General features: G+C 39.8%; 1 protein-coding gene across 2 annotated transcripts in view; it reads left to right on the forward strand.

Annotated features, from left to right (window-relative positions):
* Positions 1-16,854, forward strand: part of LOC119964435 (polypyrimidine tract-binding protein 2) — a 95,740-nt gene extending 78,886 nt beyond the window's left edge. The window contains exons 9-15 of one of the 2 annotated variants that reach the window (XM_038793911.1): positions 3,125-3,205; positions 4,429-4,565; positions 9,933-9,966; positions 10,378-10,470; positions 10,575-10,791; positions 10,906-10,983; positions 15,622-16,854. In XM_038793911.1, the coding sequence (XP_038649839.1) occupies positions 3,125-3,205; positions 4,429-4,565; positions 9,933-9,966; positions 10,378-10,470; positions 10,575-10,791; positions 10,906-10,983; positions 15,622-15,754 (773 nt within the window). In that variant the 3' untranslated portion in view covers positions 15,755-16,854. The remainder of the gene's footprint in view (positions 1-3,124; positions 3,206-4,428; positions 4,566-9,932; positions 9,967-10,377; positions 10,471-10,574; positions 10,792-10,905; positions 10,984-15,621) is intronic. The other variant, XM_038793912.1, reaches the window with a different exon arrangement.
* Positions 16,855-17,532: the final 678 nt, after the last annotated feature.

A 17,532-nucleotide genomic window follows, 5' to 3' on the forward strand; every position in this document is an offset into this window, starting at 1 on the left:
TAACCTTATTTATTTATTTGATTTTGTGAGAATATATTTTGAGAAATCACTTGAGGAATGTATGACTAGAAAAATTAATGTACATGTATTTTTTGCACACCATGGCGTAAGGCATGCCCAAAGATTTGATAAAGAATTGTTGAGGTTCTTGGGTTTTTGTTCTGTTCCATCATTTGGCTAATTTTTAAAAGGGGATTGACGGTGATTCAAGGATTGTTGACTTATATACACTGATGATGTGAGGGTGTTGACACCGAGTCTTTGCCGGTTTTATGTCTCCTGATAGATTAGTTTATAGTTACAGATCTCCATGGTTTGGTTTGAGAGCTCTTTATTCACCAAGGTTTTTCCTCAGAATTCACTATTTAGGCAACATAATTAAAGCCAGCACATCCAAATTGATGGATTGAAAGGGTGCAATGTTGGTCTGATTCTTTATAAATGATCTCCGGTGCAACCATTTTAAAAATACATTTTGGAGTAATTGGAAGAGAAGTTGACTAAGGTCAGAGCATATTGATTAAGAACAAATAAGAATGGATAGAAGCAGGCCAATCGTGGAGTAGCCTTAAGAAAGTATTTTTGTTTATCGTGTACTTAATATAAAAAAGTGATCTTGCCTGAGACATATTTGATGTTTCAGGCGCTAAGGAAATTGACTATGGTCAGAGCATATTGATTAAGGGCAAGTCGCAAGGGATTGCAAGCTGGGGACAGAGAAAAGCTTTGTGGTTAAAAGTAGCTAGTACTCACACTGGCGGTATTCTGCAAGGATCCAAGATGGGCCCATTGTTCACCATTCAAATAAATAATTTGGTCAGCAGTACAATTTCAAAATTTGTGGACAGCGCCAAATGGTGGAGGTGGGGAGAATAAAGAGGAGGGTTGATGGGGAATATGGTTAATAAAGATGAGGATTGCAATAAAATACAGGAAGATATTAATAAACATGCAGAATCAGTGTGTAATTGACAAATTAACCATTAAGAATGAGTGTATGTGATACATTTTGTTAAGAAGAATGTGAATGCCCCATACTTCTTGGAAACTCAAAGAGGTGGAGGAGCAAGTCACTAAAAGTAGTGATGCAGGTTAGTACACCTCATTTAAAATAGAAACAAAGCAATGGACTTTTTCTTGCAGGATCAAATTGAAAGCAACAAGTTACATCAGGCATGTATAGTATCTTGGTTAAACACTTTGTAGTGTGAACAGTTCTGATCGAGGCACTGGAGAATGTGCATAAAATCAGTTTCTAGAATTATATCAGAATTAAGAGATGGTACCTATTAGGAAAATTTGAACAGGCTGAGGCTGCCTACTTGAGGGAAAAAAACATGTAGAGGTTGACGATGCAAATGTTTGATAGGACAGACGTTTCTTTGTGTAAAAGGACCAGAACTAGGGACACTAAGTATAAGATGATACATAATCAACCCAATGGGAAATTTAAGAGATATCAGAATGGTTCGAGTGTGGATCCATACCAGAAGAAATAATTGAAAGAATTACCATTGATACATTTGAAGGGAAGCTAGATAAAAACATGAGCCGAAAAATGATTTAAAAGATTTGATGATAGTTAGATTGAATAGGAGGTTTGGGTGGAACATAAACACCAGTATGGACCTGTTAGGTTAATTACACAGTTTTACAGCACAGAAGCAGGCCAACCATTGGAGTAGTCTTAAGAAAGTACTTTTGTTCATTGTACACGTAATATCATGGCATTCCTACAGTGCAAAAGGAGGTCATTTGGCCCATCGAGTCTGCACCAGCTCTTGCTCCGATGGAGCGCCCTACCTAGGTCCAATCCCCGCCCCTATCTCTGTAACTCCATCTAACCTTTTGGACAATATTAGCATGACCAATTCACCTAACCTGCGCATCTTTGGATGTGGGAGGAAACCGGAGCACACGGAGGAAACCTTCGAAGGCACGGGAAGAATGTGGAAATTCCACATAGACTGTCACTTGTGTTGGAATTGAACCCGGGTCCCTGTTGGATGAGGCAGCAGTGCTAACCACCGTACTGCCCATGATCTTGTTTGGGACTTATTTGATATTTCAAACACTTAGGTAGTGTGAATATGGTCAATCCCTCAGCTCGGTCACTCAAATTAATTGGACTGCAGCACTGTCATGTGGCAGTTACAATCCTTGTTTTTGGCATGGAGCTGACATGAGGACATGTTCCCTATTGCTGATTTGTCCTGGAAGGCAGACTTTTTTTTTTCATTCATTCTTGTGATGAGTGTTGCTGACAAAGTTAGTATTTATTGCTTATGCCTGATTGCCCTTGAGCAGGGCCGCCTTGAATCACTTGCTGCATCAATGCGAGTTCTAGGAATTTTACTGTGCAGGAATGGCAATGTAGTTCTAAGTCGGGATGGGGTGTGACTTGGAAGTGAACCTTATTTTTTTAGATGGTAGAGGTTGTGGACTTGGAAAATGCCATTGAAGGAGCCTTGGTGGCGAGTTGTTGCAGTGGATCTTGTAGATGGTACATACTGGTACGAATGTGTACCAGTAGAGGAGGGAACTAATTTATGGGGTGGCAAACATTTTGAATATTTTTGTAGCTGCATTTATCCAGACAAGTTGGGAGTATTCCATCACGCTCCTGATGTGCACCTTGCAGATGGTGGACAGACCTTGTGGAGGTGAGATACTCGCCACAGAGTTCCCAACCTTTGACCTACACTTGTAACCACAATGTATCTGGAAGATTAAATTGAGGCTTACAGTGGAATGCATATTTAAGATATAGACTTATAGGACCAAGTTTCCATCTCTTTGAGAAGTGTTACTTCTATGTGAAATGGATATAACATGTTCAAATCTATGCAAATATATTCAAATATTCATATCTGAGCTTTGACAAAGCGTCATCCAGACTCAAAACGTTGGCTCTCTCTCTGTCCACAGATGCTGTCAGACCTGCTGACATTGTCCAGTATTTTCTGCTTTTGTTTCAAATCTATCGTTGTGTATTACATATTTGTATGGACTTCGTTTTAAAAAAATAACAATGGACATGTTAATCTAAAATAACACGCTTTCGGTCTTTTGCATAATTGAGTGATTTTTTTAAAAGTTTTTTTTTGTGCCTTCTATTTGTTAGGTACTCCAGGAGGAATGATGTCTGGTCCATACAGTGGAGGATCTGGATTTCCAAGTTCCATAGGCTTTGCACAGACTGCAGGTTCGAGTTGCAATTGTAATATTAATAAGCCTGCATTTAAAGTACAGGGTTTTTTTTCTTGTAGGTAAAACTGACACAATATCGATTAGATAAATGAAAAATAGACAATGCATTTTTGAATTATTGTCCTTGGAACTTCAGGCCATTGTACTGAACAGCATATAGACCTGCAGAGCATCATAGTATGCACCTATAAACAAGATAGTATCCAGCTTACTGATTGTATTGATCACATAAACATTTATCATACCCAAGAGTTGGCTTGGTAAACTTTCAAAATACAGCATTTCTAAAATTCTGCATACTATTGAGCTTTTTTTAAACTTCCGCTGTTAATACAGACTACTTACCTAAAGAAATAGGCTGCTTGTCAAGCACCTTAATTGCGAGGAACCACAGTATCTTGAATGTGGATGCTGAGCAATGGAGAGAGAATGCTGATGAAAGTGACGACAGTTACCTTGTTTGGAATAAATTGAGCTTCTTTACTGTTGACTTTTCTTTCTCACCTGATTTTACTTTGGATTGGATTTGTTTATTGTCACGTGTACCGAGGTACAGTGAAAAGTATTTTTCTGTGAGCAGCTCAACAGATCATTGAGTACATGGGAAGAAAAGGGAAGAAAAGAAAATGCATAATAGGGCATCACAAGGTACACAATGTAACTTCTTGTTAGTTTATATCGACCATACTGCCTCTACCAGCAAAGAACATGGGGGTGTTTTTGAGGAAATGTGTGTGCAATCCCACTGTAACCAGTCAATTGAATTTTTGATAGTTATCCACTCTGATGACTTTTCTTGCCATCAGTTTTTATTTACCTTCCATGACTGGGAACATCAATTCATTCGTGAGCTGAGGTTTTACAGGTACCACCTATCTCCTCTGAGTAGCCTTACTCATGCATGACCTTCAACAGTAAATATTGTCCACAGAAACTTTTAAGACAAACCAAACCCAGTTTGCATCCAGCATACACAAACCACCAGTGACAGTAGCAGTTCTTGCCAATTTTCTGTTACCTGACTTGGGTCGCTGAGGCCAACTGTAGCACCTCAGTAGTCGCTTCAATCAGCACATGTGGAGAATCAAAAAATGGAACATAGAATTCTGTTGGGTGAATAGACTTGCTTCAAACCCAAAACCGGTTGTTATATGGAGTGTTTTCTTCCGAGTGAAATTAGTTTATTTTATTTTTAAAATATATTGTCTTCTGTTGCAGCTGTTCCAGGATCCCTGAGCCCATTGGCTATGCCTGGTGCTGCTGCAGCTGCTGCAGCAGCTGCAGGGCGTGTAGCAATGTCTGGAGTTGCTTCTGCCAACCACAGTGTTCTTTTGGTTAGCAATCTAAATGATGAGGTAATTATTTGTTTTTTTACAAATCTTTTCTTCATACTTCTGTTTGCAGAGCAAGTTGGTTTTGTTCGTTGTTCTAACATTGTTTGTCTTCCTCATCCATTGTCTTGTTATTTTCTGTATCCACGTATGTATTTCATGATCCACTGACTAAATTTCCAGTAAGTGTAGAAACAAAATATATATGATTAAATTAATGCTTGGTGTTCACAAATGTTATTAGCAATGACAAAGATGAAACTAATGGGTGGAATTTTCTAGACCTTCCTGCCAGCAAGTTCTTCTGGTCCCACAGAAGTCAACCCCCGCCTTAAGTTCTCCGATGGTGGTGTGGCAAATAATTGCTGCAACTTTGGCAGGACCGGAAGACCCGGCCAGTACCAGGCCGCATGTCTCCTGGGAAACCCCACCATTTGGGGGTGGGAAGCTGGATTTTGAATTTAAGGGTGGTTTTTGGTCAAGTTGCCAGAGTGATATTGTGACTTGGTACAAGCTACTGTTTGGAAATTATTCTTGGCAAATTTGGAAGGAATGCCACACCCATACCCTTTTATTGGGGTGCCTATAATCTTGTGATGTATCGATAATTGGTCATTCTAAAATTAATGAAGTTATTGAGTTAGTAAGTCATACATTCTAGGGTTTGGGTTGAGTGTAGTTCATTGTCTTTTTTGGATCACAAGAAGACTTGAACAAACTTGCTCGTCTCATTAATAATCATTAAACTATAGGAATGTTGGAAAAAAACATTGGCTCAGTAACCTTCTTCAGGGAGGAAACCTGTCCTCCTGCCTATTCTGGCTTGCATGTGACTAAATCCATCACAGTGTGATTGTCTCTTAATTACCATCTTAAATGGCCTAGTAGGCCACTCTGTTAGATCAAACCACTAGAAAAATAGAATGAGAAAATTGGACTGAGCACCCAGCATCAACCCGCGGCATCAGAAATGATAATGATATATGAAAGTGGAAGTTCATTATAATCATCAACTTCTTGAAGACACCCTGCCTGCTTAACCCTGTAAAGTCCTCCTTACTAACATCTGAAGACATGTGCTAAAATTATGAAAGCTGTCCCACAGTGCATTGGTGTAGTCATATACACCAAATCATATCTTTTAGCCGATGTCTCAGGCTACAGATCACCATCCCTACCTCTGACCTGTTCCTGTGCTGGGCGGTGGCGGCACACTAGGACACATTCTGGAGCAAGTAGCTCAGGGAGTCCTCAACTTTGCTCCACAACTCAAGACGTCTCATGGCATTGGGTCAAACACAGGCAAGGAAAGTTCTGACAATTGCCACCTACTATCCAGCTTCACCTGATGAACCGGTACTGCTCCATGTTAAACATTATTTTCAAGAAGTACTGAGGGCAGCAAAGGCACAGATGAATTCTGATGGACACTAAAAGTCCCCTAACCATCAAGGGAGACTCAGTAGCACCATTGCTAACTAAGTCTTGAAAATTAGTTCTGCCAAACTGGGCAAGTGGTGGCGAGAGAACCAACCCTTAGCAATTAACCTGTCACAAATAAATCTGCCTGTAACAGTATTGATAGGAGTGAAAATGGAAATTAAGGTGTGTCTTCATATTGAGGAGACCCTCCATGGTCTACAAAGCTACCACTGTTAAATGGAAGAGTTTCAGAATTAATCTACCAGCTGAAAACCAGACATCCATGTCCTGGCATATCCCATTACCATCAAGCCAGTTGACCAATCCTGATTCAGAGTGTAAACAAGTATGCCAGGAGCAGTACCATGTGTACTTAAATGAAGTTCCAACTTTGTGCAGATACAACCATCACTCTGCTTACCATTGACAAAAAGCTTAACTGGACCAGCCATTTTAGTCTGGGATAGAAGCTCAAGCTGGTAATTCTACAGCAAGTAATTCACATGATTTACCAAAGTCTGTCCACCATCCATAAGTCAACAGTGTGATGGAATGCATTCCACTTGCCTTGATGAGTGCAGCTCCAACATCACTGAAAAAAACTTGATACTATGCAAGATAAAGCAGCCCACTTGATTGGCACCTCATCCACAACCTTAAACATTCACTCCTTCCACCACCGGCAGCAGTTACAAAATGCACAGAAACAAGTCTCCAACGCTCCATTGACAGCACCTTCCAAATTTACAACACCTACCACCTAGGTCATGTGTAGCAGTCACATGCGAACACTGCCACCTGCAGATTTCTCACCAAGCCATGTACCCTTCTGACTCGAAACTATATTACCGATGCTCCATTGCCTTGGGTCATACGTCCTGGAGCTCCCTAATAGCACTGTGGGTGTCTCTGCACCAAATGAACTATAACGGTTGGAAGCAGGTGGCTCACCATCGCCTTGGAGAACATTAAAGGATTGACAAGTGCTGGTCCAGCCAGCGACACACATGCTAAGAACAAATAAAAGGACATGGAAATGGCTCGTTCTTTCAAATAGTGATGAGATAGCCATGATCGTATTGAATAGTGGAGCAGGCTTGAGGAGCTAAATTGCCTACTCCTGCTCCTAGTCTTCTGTAATGAGGTGGTGCATTTTGGTAAGCTGAACAAGGAATTAGTCTATTCCTTGGAAAATGGAAGATCTAAATGGTGTGCAGAGGACAATTTCAAAGTTTGCAGATTACACGGTACCTGGAAGTATTATAAACGGTGAGGAGGACAGTGTAGAACTTCAAGATAGGTGGCAGATGAGGTTCAATGTGTAAGTGTGAGGTGCTGCATTTTGCTAAGAAAAACATGGAGAGACAATGTAAAATAAGGGGTACAATTCTTAAGTGAGTGCAGGAGCAGTGGGACCTGGGCGTATATGCATAGATCATTGCAGGACAGGTGGAGAGTGCAGTTTTTAAACTAATGATTATAATGCTACACTAGAAGTAAAGTCAAAGACAAATTTCCACTTTTGTGTGGACAATAAAGCTCTATTCTATTCCATTCTATAGCGTACAATATCCCGGGCTTGTTTTAATATGGGCATAAAGCACAAGAGCGTGATGGTTATGCTGAATTTATGTAAGGCACTAGTTAGACCTCCAAACGAAAACAGAAAATGCTGGATAAACTCAGCAGGTCTGGCAGCATCTGTGGAGAGAGAAGCCGAAGTAAAGGTTTTGAGTCGGTATGACTTCAGACTTTCTAGTTCGACATAACCTGGAGTATTGTGTATTGTTCTGGATGCCACACTATAGGAAAGATGTGAACGCATTGGCAAGAGTACAGAAGTGGTTCATAAGAATGTTACCAGAGATGAGTAACTTCAGCTGTGAAGATGGATTGGAGAGATTGGGACTGTTCTCCTTAGAGAGGAGAAGGAATAAGAGGAGATTTGATAGATGTGTTCAAAATCATGGTGAAACTGGACACAATTGATCGGGAGAAACCATTTGGATCGAAACAGGATTGAGGAGAGAGCACAGATTTACAAGTGATTCACAAAAGAAGCAAATGTGATGTAAGAAAAATTCTTATGTAGAGAGTGGTTCAGATCCGGAATGCACTGCCTGGAAGTGTGTGGAAGCAACTGCCTCCAAGGATCTTTAGATGACCTAGAGACAATGCAGAGTTCTGGGGGAAAGACAGGAGAATGGCACTAAGTCATATAAATAAGGCTCATTTGGAGAGTGGGTGCAGACACAGTGGCAGATGGCCACCTTCTGCGCCATAACAGTTCCGTGATTCTGTTTTAAAGGCATGAAGGCTTCTAGGGGGTACAGATCCACAAATCCATTAGAAGTGCAAGCAAAACACTGGGGTTGATTTCTAGGTGAGTATAATTCAAAAGCAGTGAAGGCGTCAAACCACACCTGGAGTACTATACTTGAAATATGAGTCTTCTGTCCATATTACAAAAAGGTTGTAGAGGCATTTGAGAGAATACAAAAAGATTGCAAGGATGGGACGAAAACTGAGACGGTACCACTAACAGGAAAGACTGAAAATCTGGACCTCGTCCGTATGATTGAATCCTTTAAAATTATGAACTGGTTCAATAAGTTAGAAACAGATTAATTCAAATATGTTGGAGTCTGTAACTAGAGGGCATAAATATCACTAAATCCAATGAAGAATTCAGGAGAGAATTTCTTTACTTAGACTGTGGAACCCCTGTCACATGGAATAGTTGAGGTGATTGCCATAAATCGGTGTCAGGTACATGATGTAGAATGGAATAGAAGGATATGTTGATGGCGTGAACTGAAGAACCTTTGAGGAGGCTTATGTTACATGTCAACACTGGTGTGGGCCAAATTACCTGATTCTTTTATTGTGCAATTCTGCCTAGTTATCGTTACGCTTGCTTATGTTACATTTGCCATGAAAATTTGCTTCATATAAACCTTGCTTTGATGCTTTTCCCTTAAAGGTCCTCTCCAAAGAATTTGACTCAACACTCTTCCCACTCTTCGTAGTTTTTTCTCTCCTTGCAAGTCTTGGTTATATTACAGCTATACAAGTTCTTGCACTGTGCGAATCTTTGTATTATATAAAATGCTGGTTCTTGGGCCTTTGTCCTCAAATAATCTACTTATATTCTATTTTCATTTTGACTTCAGCAAAAGCTGGTATGAAATGTGGATTGTATCTGGGCACTTCACAGGAGAAGTTGCCATGGTTCTGTTTTCATTTAAAATTTCAATTTTAACTTCTATGTAGAATTAAAAGTTGGAAAGCTATTTGGTAACATTTGATAATTTTCTTCGTGCTGTACATCTGCATGCTGTTAGGTGTAATTTTTGAATTAGTGTGCCTCTGATATTTATTTGCCTACATTTCATACCTCACCATGACTATGCAGTTAACTTCCAAGTTCAGGGTTTATTTGTGCATGATTTGTGTTTTTTACTTTCTCATTTAATATGAAGTATTGTAATTCTTTGATATAAATGTATTTTGCCCATGTTTTTTTTTGTCTTGGGTGACTACATTCAACACTATTTTCTTGTAAAGTACATGAACCAGCCATTTTCTGACCAAATTCCTGCATTTCCTGTGTACTGACCTATATATTTATTTTTGTTTTGTTTCCCTCTCCTTGTTTTCTTCTGCATTGCTCCACCCCTACCCATCCCATCCCTCTTTCTTACCCTGTGTGTTTATTTCACATTTCCCAACCCTCCCCATACCTCTTTCTGTCCCATTCCTACCTCTTTCCTCGTGTTCATGCTTATGTGCTTGAACAAATGTTCCTCGGACCAACTTGCCCCAATTAACTGCCTTGAACCATGATCCATGACCACCTCACCATTCTACGGGAACCACCCTTCGTTATGGATGATCTGTTCATCTCCGCTCTTCCTCGATTCTTCTCTCTTCCTGTCTTACGCTGCTTGCTCTTCTCTCCTTCTAAAGATGGTTACGCCCCAAAGTCTGTTTACCCTCTTCGGTATGTTATCGTTAGCACTATACTTTTTATTATTGATTTAAAAGTTTTCACCTTAATTCTTATTTGTAGCTAGCAATTCGGCTTATAGATAAGTAGATAATCTTCTACTTTTTCATTTGCTGTAATTCTCTCCATAGATGCTATTTTATTTATTGTAATGCATGCCAAAAATTATTTTGCATGTTCTTTAGTATCACTTCACATTAGCTTTGAGGGATTTTACCAGGATTTTTCTCTTCAGATAATCACTATGCTAAATCTTGATTTGTTGTGCTCATTTTGGATGTCAAAACTTTGTTCACATTGATGTCTGATCTGAATGTTTCATTGATCTGTCAGTAATTTTGTTGGCTTGTCAAATTTATTACATGCATAACTTCTATTTTTCTTCACTCTTCCACTCTGCAAAAGGTGTTTATGGTGATGTGCAGCGTGTGAAGATTTTGTACAATAAAAAAGACAGTGCTCTTGTGCAAATGACTGATGTTAACCAGGCACAATTGGGTAAGATTCTGTATGCATTTGACCAGCCTTCTAAATCTTTGTCCTGAGAAAATGCGCGGTCCTTAAAAAAAAAAAGGAGTTAAAATTGAGTCTTTATTCATTAGCCATGAGCCACTTGAATGGGCAGAAAATGTATGGAAAGATTATCCGGGTCACGCTGTCCAAGCACCAGACAGTACAGCTACCTCGAGAGGGCCTAGATGACCAGGGATTGACAAAAGATTTTACCAATTCCCCACTCCATCGTTTCAAAAAACCTGGATCAAAGAATTTCCAGAATATATTTCCTCCCTCTGCTACTCTACATCTTTCAAATATTCCGTAAGTAATCCATTTGACTCTAATGCATGCAGTCTGTTCTATCAATAAATTAAGTTGCGCTGTTTTTTGTGGGAGAAACGTTTTAATAATGTCCTAATTAATATGTTTTCACAGACCTTCGATTACTGAAGATGATCTCAAGATACTTTTTACAAATACTGGTGGCAAAGTGAAAGGTTTTAAATTTTTCCAGTAAGTCTTTTTCTGTGAATGTAATTGATATGTTCATACTTCTTCAGCAGTACTTTTTCTAATCGATTATTGGCTTTACTTCCATCACAAACTGTGCTGAGCAATGTCGTACCATCCGTCTCCATTCACCATGTACATCCTCCAAATAAAAGGTCTTACAATAGGTACCCACATGGGTCCGAGTTATACCTGGACTTTTTGTGGGATAGGTGAGGGGTGCTCCCTCAACTCTGTTTCCTGTACATTGATGACTGTATCAGTGGCATCTGATCATCGACAGAAACATTTAATCAACTTTGCTTCCAATTTTCACCCTGCTGTCAGTTTCACTTAGTTCTTTGACTTTTCCTTTCCCTTCCTTGATTTCGCTGTACCTATTTCCGGTAATAGGCTATCAGCTAATATTCATTATGAGCCCACTGACTCGCACAGCTATCTTAACTACGTCTCTTTCCACCTACACCCTCTAAGGATTCCATTCTATCCTCCCAGTTCCTCTGTCTGTATTACATCTATTCCGATAATGCAACCCTTCACACCACCATCTTTGTTTGTTTCAGAACTGAGGATTCTCCCAACTGTGGTTGACACGTTCCTCAATCGTGTGCGCCACATTTTCTACTCTTCTGTTCTTACCCCTTCCCCTCCCTCCCAGAACCATAATAGGGTTCCCCTTGCCTTCGCCTTACAATCCATCAGCCTCCATATTCAACTAATCTTTCTCTGCCATTTCCGCCACCTCCAGCACAATAGCATCACCAAAGACATCCCCCCCTTCAGCATTTCGAAGAGACTGTTCCCTCAAATACCTTGGTTCACTCCTCAATCAACCCTAACATCCCTTCCCCTTTCCAATGCGCCATTTCATGCAAGTGCATCCACTGTTTTCACCATCCAAGCCCCAAAACATTTCTTCCAGGTGAAGCAACAATTTAGTTTACTGTATTTGCTGCTCACAATGCATTCTCCCGTGCATTGGGGACAAAATGCAGATTGGGTGATAGATTTATGTAACACCTCCACAAACGTGACCCTGTGCTTCTGATGGCTTGTCGTTTTAATTCTTCATCTCGCTCTCGCACTGACATCTCTATTCTTTACTGTTTCAGTGAACTTCAACATCAGCTTGAGGAACAACACCTCATCTTCCAATTGGGCATTTTTCAACCTACTGAACCCAACATTGATTCAATAATTTCAGACTGTAAACTTTCTCCCCTTTTTTGTTTCCTTTTTGCATATTTTGTTCTGTCTCTTATTTTTGCTTTGAGATGAAAGCAAACCTGTGCTAGGCACATCTTTTGTTTCTTTTCTTGTCCATTATCGTTCTTTTGGGCCCTGTAAGAAATTCTGCCTTTTAATCTCTCCTATCTTCCACACTACTGTTGACTTGTCTTTTGTTCTTAAATTGCCGACCCTTTGCTCAAAATCTATGACATCATCTTTTTTCAGGTCTCATGGAAGGACATCAACCTGAAACGTTGTGCAGAATCTTCCATTCTGGAGGCGGGTGGGGGGGATGGCTGGCTGTGCGATCTTAAACTGGACAGTTTATTGTTCATGCGTGCAGAGCACAGTGATTCTTGTGCCGGGGGCAGGTAGGAAGTCATTCTCTCCACCGTACCCTCAGGTGGTTGAAGATCTAGGTGCCATATTTAAGAGAACCTAGACAGCCTCCTTTCTTTCCCTACTTAGTTTGCCTCTCAGATCCAAACTCCCCCCTTTCTGCTCCAACATTCCAGCCTTTGTACAACTTGTGCTACCCGCATCCGAGGTGAGCCGAGTGTGAGCAGTTCCCAAGAACACAAAAGGAGCGTGTATTCACCACAAAAGTCGTGGAAGAAGTCAAACTTACCAGATGCATGCCACTACATAGTTTAAAAAGGGAATGTTCTAATTTCTCACTGACGGGAACTTAATTCTGGCAAGTTGGCCTTTTAAGGTGAAAAAGGACTTCCCGATATTGTTGTGGAGAAGCTTGCCCCGCCGTCAGCCCCGAATGCCTGAGAATAGTACTCCTCAACAGTTCATCCCGCTGGCCTACGTTCCCCGTCTGCCATAACATGCTTCCTGCTGTTGGCACGGCTGGAAGATTCTGCACGTTATCTCTTTCTCTCTCCGCAGATTCTGCCTGCTTGCTGTGTATTTACAGCATTCACGGTATTCTACTTTTCAACAACATGATTGTGACAGGTTCAAAATTTAAAATGTACAATTCCCAGCCATCTTTGTTTTAGTCGACACTAGGAAACATTAGGGAACAAATCAAATACTTATTACAAGCAATTTGGTGAAATTACTGCCTAGTACAGGTCGCATATAGAACATACAGTGCAGAAGGAGGCCATTCGGCCCATCGAGTCTGCACCGACCCACTTAAGCCCTCACGATCCACCTTAGCCCAATAAGCCCTCCTAACCATTTTGGCCACTAAGGGCAATTTATCATGGCCAATCCACCTAACCTGCATGTCTTTGGACTGTGGGAGGAAACCGGAGCACCCGGAGGAAACCCACGCACACACACGGAGAATGTGCAGACTCCGCACAGACAGTGAACCAGCAGGGGAATCAAACCTGGGACCCTGGCGCTGTGAAACCACAGTGCTAATCACTTGTGCTACCATGCTGCCCGTGCATATCGAAGTGCAAATGTGATCTTAGATGTTAGATTTGTTTTTAAAATCATTAGTAATGATACCTGTAAGAATTGAATATTGAGATATTGTGTAATAAAATCCCATTTTTATTTTGATCTTCCTCAGTAAAAATGCATTACATGGATTGAAGTGGGTAAAATCATAGCTGAGTACGAACAAGTTGACTCGGCACGCCCTTTTTTTAAATGTACCATAGAAGCACCTTTATTCTAAGATCAATATTTTCTATATGCTTCAAGTATTCATCTGTGTTCACAAACACTGATATCTTATCCAGATCAATGTTCCTTCCAGGGGAATTTTTGCTTCCTCCTCCCTTTCGGTGGTACTTTCCTTCTCAATTCAGGGCTAAATCGCTGGCTTTTAAAGCAGACCAAGGCAGGCCCGCAGCATGGTTCAATTCCCGTACCAGCCTCCCCGAACAGTGGCAACTAGGGGCTTTTCACAGTAACTTAATTGAAGCCTACTCGTGACAATAAGCGATTTTCATTTTCAACTCTCCACATTAGGCATCATCCATGGCTAAGAGGGAAAATGTAAGCTTTCATATTTCTGCTATTGCATAAACATTACTCTGCAAGACCCATTTAGAACTTTTTTCTGTTGGGACATCTCTGAGCACCCCTCTTCCTGATGGAGAACATTTGCCATTCTAAGGGAAATTTCAACTGTATTGCGGTTGTTTGAAGCTATGTGTCTTTGCCCTGGGATATTGCTGCAGGATAGTGCCCTGGGCTTCATCAATAACTTCCCTCCATCTTAAGGTCAGAAGTGTGATGTTTGCTGATGATTGTACAATGATAATTACTGTTCACAGCTCCTCGGGCACAATCTGTATCCATATGCACAACATTCGGGCTAGAGCTGTTAAGTGGCATGTCACAATTGTGCCACATAAATGTCAGACAATGACCCGTCTCCAACAAGAGAAAGTCTAACCATCTCCCCTTGACAGTTAGTGACATTGCCATTGATGAGTCCCCCACCATCACTGGGCCAGCCATAAATGCACTGGGCTACAAGTGCAGGTCAGAGGCTGGAAATTCTGCAGAGAATAACTTAGTTGACTCCCAAAGCTTGTCCACCATTAAAGCGGCACAAGTCACCAGAGTGATGGAATACATTCCACTTGCCTGGATGAGTGCAGCTCCAACAACACTCAGGAAGCTTAACACCATTCAGCTCACTTGATCAGCATCCCAGCCACCAACTTAAACATTCACTCCCACCAATACCGACGCACAGTGACAGCAATGTGTATAATTTACAAGATGCACTGCAACAAGTTGCCGAACCTCCTTTGACAGCAGCTTCTAAACTACGAGTTACCATCTAGAAAGAAAGGACAGCATACATGTAATACAGACCTGCAAGTTCGTCTCCAATCACACACCATTGCCCTTCTTTCGCTGTCACTGGATCGAACACCTGGAACTAACTTCCTGCCAGCATTGTGAATGCATCTTCAACAATGTCAAAATGCTGGGGCTGGTCCCACTCAGCAGCAAAGGATAAGAAATTTACTAAAGGGATTTGTATTTATGAAAGGTTTAGGTATAGAATAGGACAAAACAATTTCTGAGACCAATGATAAAGAGGTCACAAAACCTTTAGTGGGGAGCTCAGGAGAAATTTCTTTGAATAAATGTAATGTTCTTCTGTATAATTCCGACTTGGAAAATTGTACTCTCATGGGGGAAAAACAATCCATTTTAAAGTTAGAAAAATTAGCATACAATTTAGAATACACCTTAAAATTAATTAGAACACCTTAAAATTAATTGGAAGTCAGATTTCATAATATTCTACACAGTTAGTTCTGTCGGTTGTGCGTGAGATGCAAATAGATTATTCTTGTGAGGGTTTAAGATCATGATTTGTAATGCAGTAAATAAAGTGAATGGTTGCTCAAACAAGCAAATGTAGCCATAGTTTTTCCCATTTTAGCGCACTTGCCTAATTCCATACTTTTGTTCCAGAAGAGATCACAAAATGGCGCTGCTGCAAATGTGTTCTGTGGAAGAAGCCATCCAGGCACTGATTGATCTTCACAATAATGATCTTGGAGAAAACCACCATCTGAGAGTCTCCTTCTCCAAATCAACTATCTGAAAATACCCAGAGAGAGCTTACAGTTTAATTATTTGATTTTGTGGTTATTTGTAGACTTGTTTCAGGAAGGTGGGACCAGAGTTTAGCAATTCCAGCTATTGTCATTCCTTCATATATACAATTGTGATACTAAATTTGGAGGATGAGCAATCATTAGAAGGGGCAGAGGAAATGAATTCAGCTGCTGGTTGGAATGGAAGTTCAGAACATTCTTGTGTTGAGGTTTTTTTTTTCCAGAGAATTCATTCATTTTTAGTTTTGGGGGATTTGAATCATCTCTGTCTTTTTATTTAGTAGAAAAATCTGAAGAGAAATGTGCCTTAAAAGTTGAAAAACTTCTATTAATACAAGTGAATATACGATGAAAGTGAAGCTGGGGCCTTCTTTTGGGCACATGGTTGGAGAATTTAAGTAATAGTTGGAAGTATTGTGTAAATGTTAGCACTAAGTTACAGTCTTGCTTGTTGCTGAATATACATTTTGTAGATGTTTGGAGTTGACATTGCAAATTGCTTATGTGCATTTCTATTACCATCTTTAGTTTGTAATTAAGGACTGAAATGGCTGTGGATTTTTTGAGCATGTGCAGTCAAGTTTAGTTAGTTAATGAAATTGGTGCATGTGTCATAGAAAGGCAAAAGAAAAATGCTTCAAAATAAGGAGCAAAAGGAATAGTTTTGTGGCAGTTTTCTAGAATGGACAACCAGGTGGGACCAAAGTTTATGTGCCTTTAGTCTTAATTTACCTTGCATTGTAATATTCAGTTTTAATAAACCTCTTCAAGATATTTTGTATTTGAACAGAAACAGACTTTAATATAACAGTTCTGTATCTTCAAATAAGAGGAATTGTATGAGTAGAGTTCATCACTTGAAGAAAGTCCAACGATTACAAGTGTTGTCAAATTTAAGTAGTATACTGGCCAGGAACTTTTCAGATCTATGTATTAGCATAAATCATATACATAGAATCTCTGGACTATGTAGCAAAAAAGGTCATATATATTTTCTATATTAGTTATGTTTTTACATCTTGATCTCTAGCAATGTAAATCTCAGTATAGTTTGAAAGGCACAATTAAAATTAATTTTCTAACAAAATTGGGATGTTTGATGGTTGTGTTGACTTTGATTTTTTTTTTTCCTGTGTACTCTGTTCGCTTGCTGTAGCATGTCTAATAAATACTTCTGTAGCTCTATCCACTCTCTTCTGTCTTTCTGTACTGCTTTTCTTCACTTCCCTTGTTCGTCTTCACCTCATTAAGCTTCTGACTTCATGGTTAATACTCTAGGCTGGGAAAATTATCTACACTCTTGCTGTAACTTGACCATTGTTCAACTTGGGGTGCAAGTACTGCAATTTCTTTACCTTCCACTAATGTGCACACGCAACATTTAGAACTTGGAGCAAAGCAGTTTTGATAGTTAATCTTATAATTGAGTACCTATCAGGATTATTTGTAAAAACATAGATTTTAGCTGAAATATATTAATTTCTGAAGTTTCCTACAATTTCTTTGGAAACAAACTTGGCTTAAATAGCTAATTTTAATAGCACAGGTTCATTTTAGTAATTGCCAATACCTCATGTTTCTTAAAAGTAGTTTTAAAAACAGGCTTAATAGATTTATGCTGCATTACCAACTTCTATATTGATTGTTCTAAAATTGGCATGGAAGAATCTGTGGTAGTAAAAAAGCAGACACGGTTTTTGTGTTTGGTTGTATGCATTTAAAAATGCAAGTTAGCATTAGTATTTTTCAATTTCTAATTAGCACC

The sequence above is a fragment of the Scyliorhinus canicula genome, chromosome 4, assembly GCF_902713615.1.
Source record: "Scyliorhinus canicula chromosome 4, sScyCan1.1, whole genome shotgun sequence".
Lineage (NCBI taxonomy): Eukaryota > Metazoa > Chordata > Chondrichthyes > Carcharhiniformes > Scyliorhinidae > Scyliorhinus > Scyliorhinus canicula.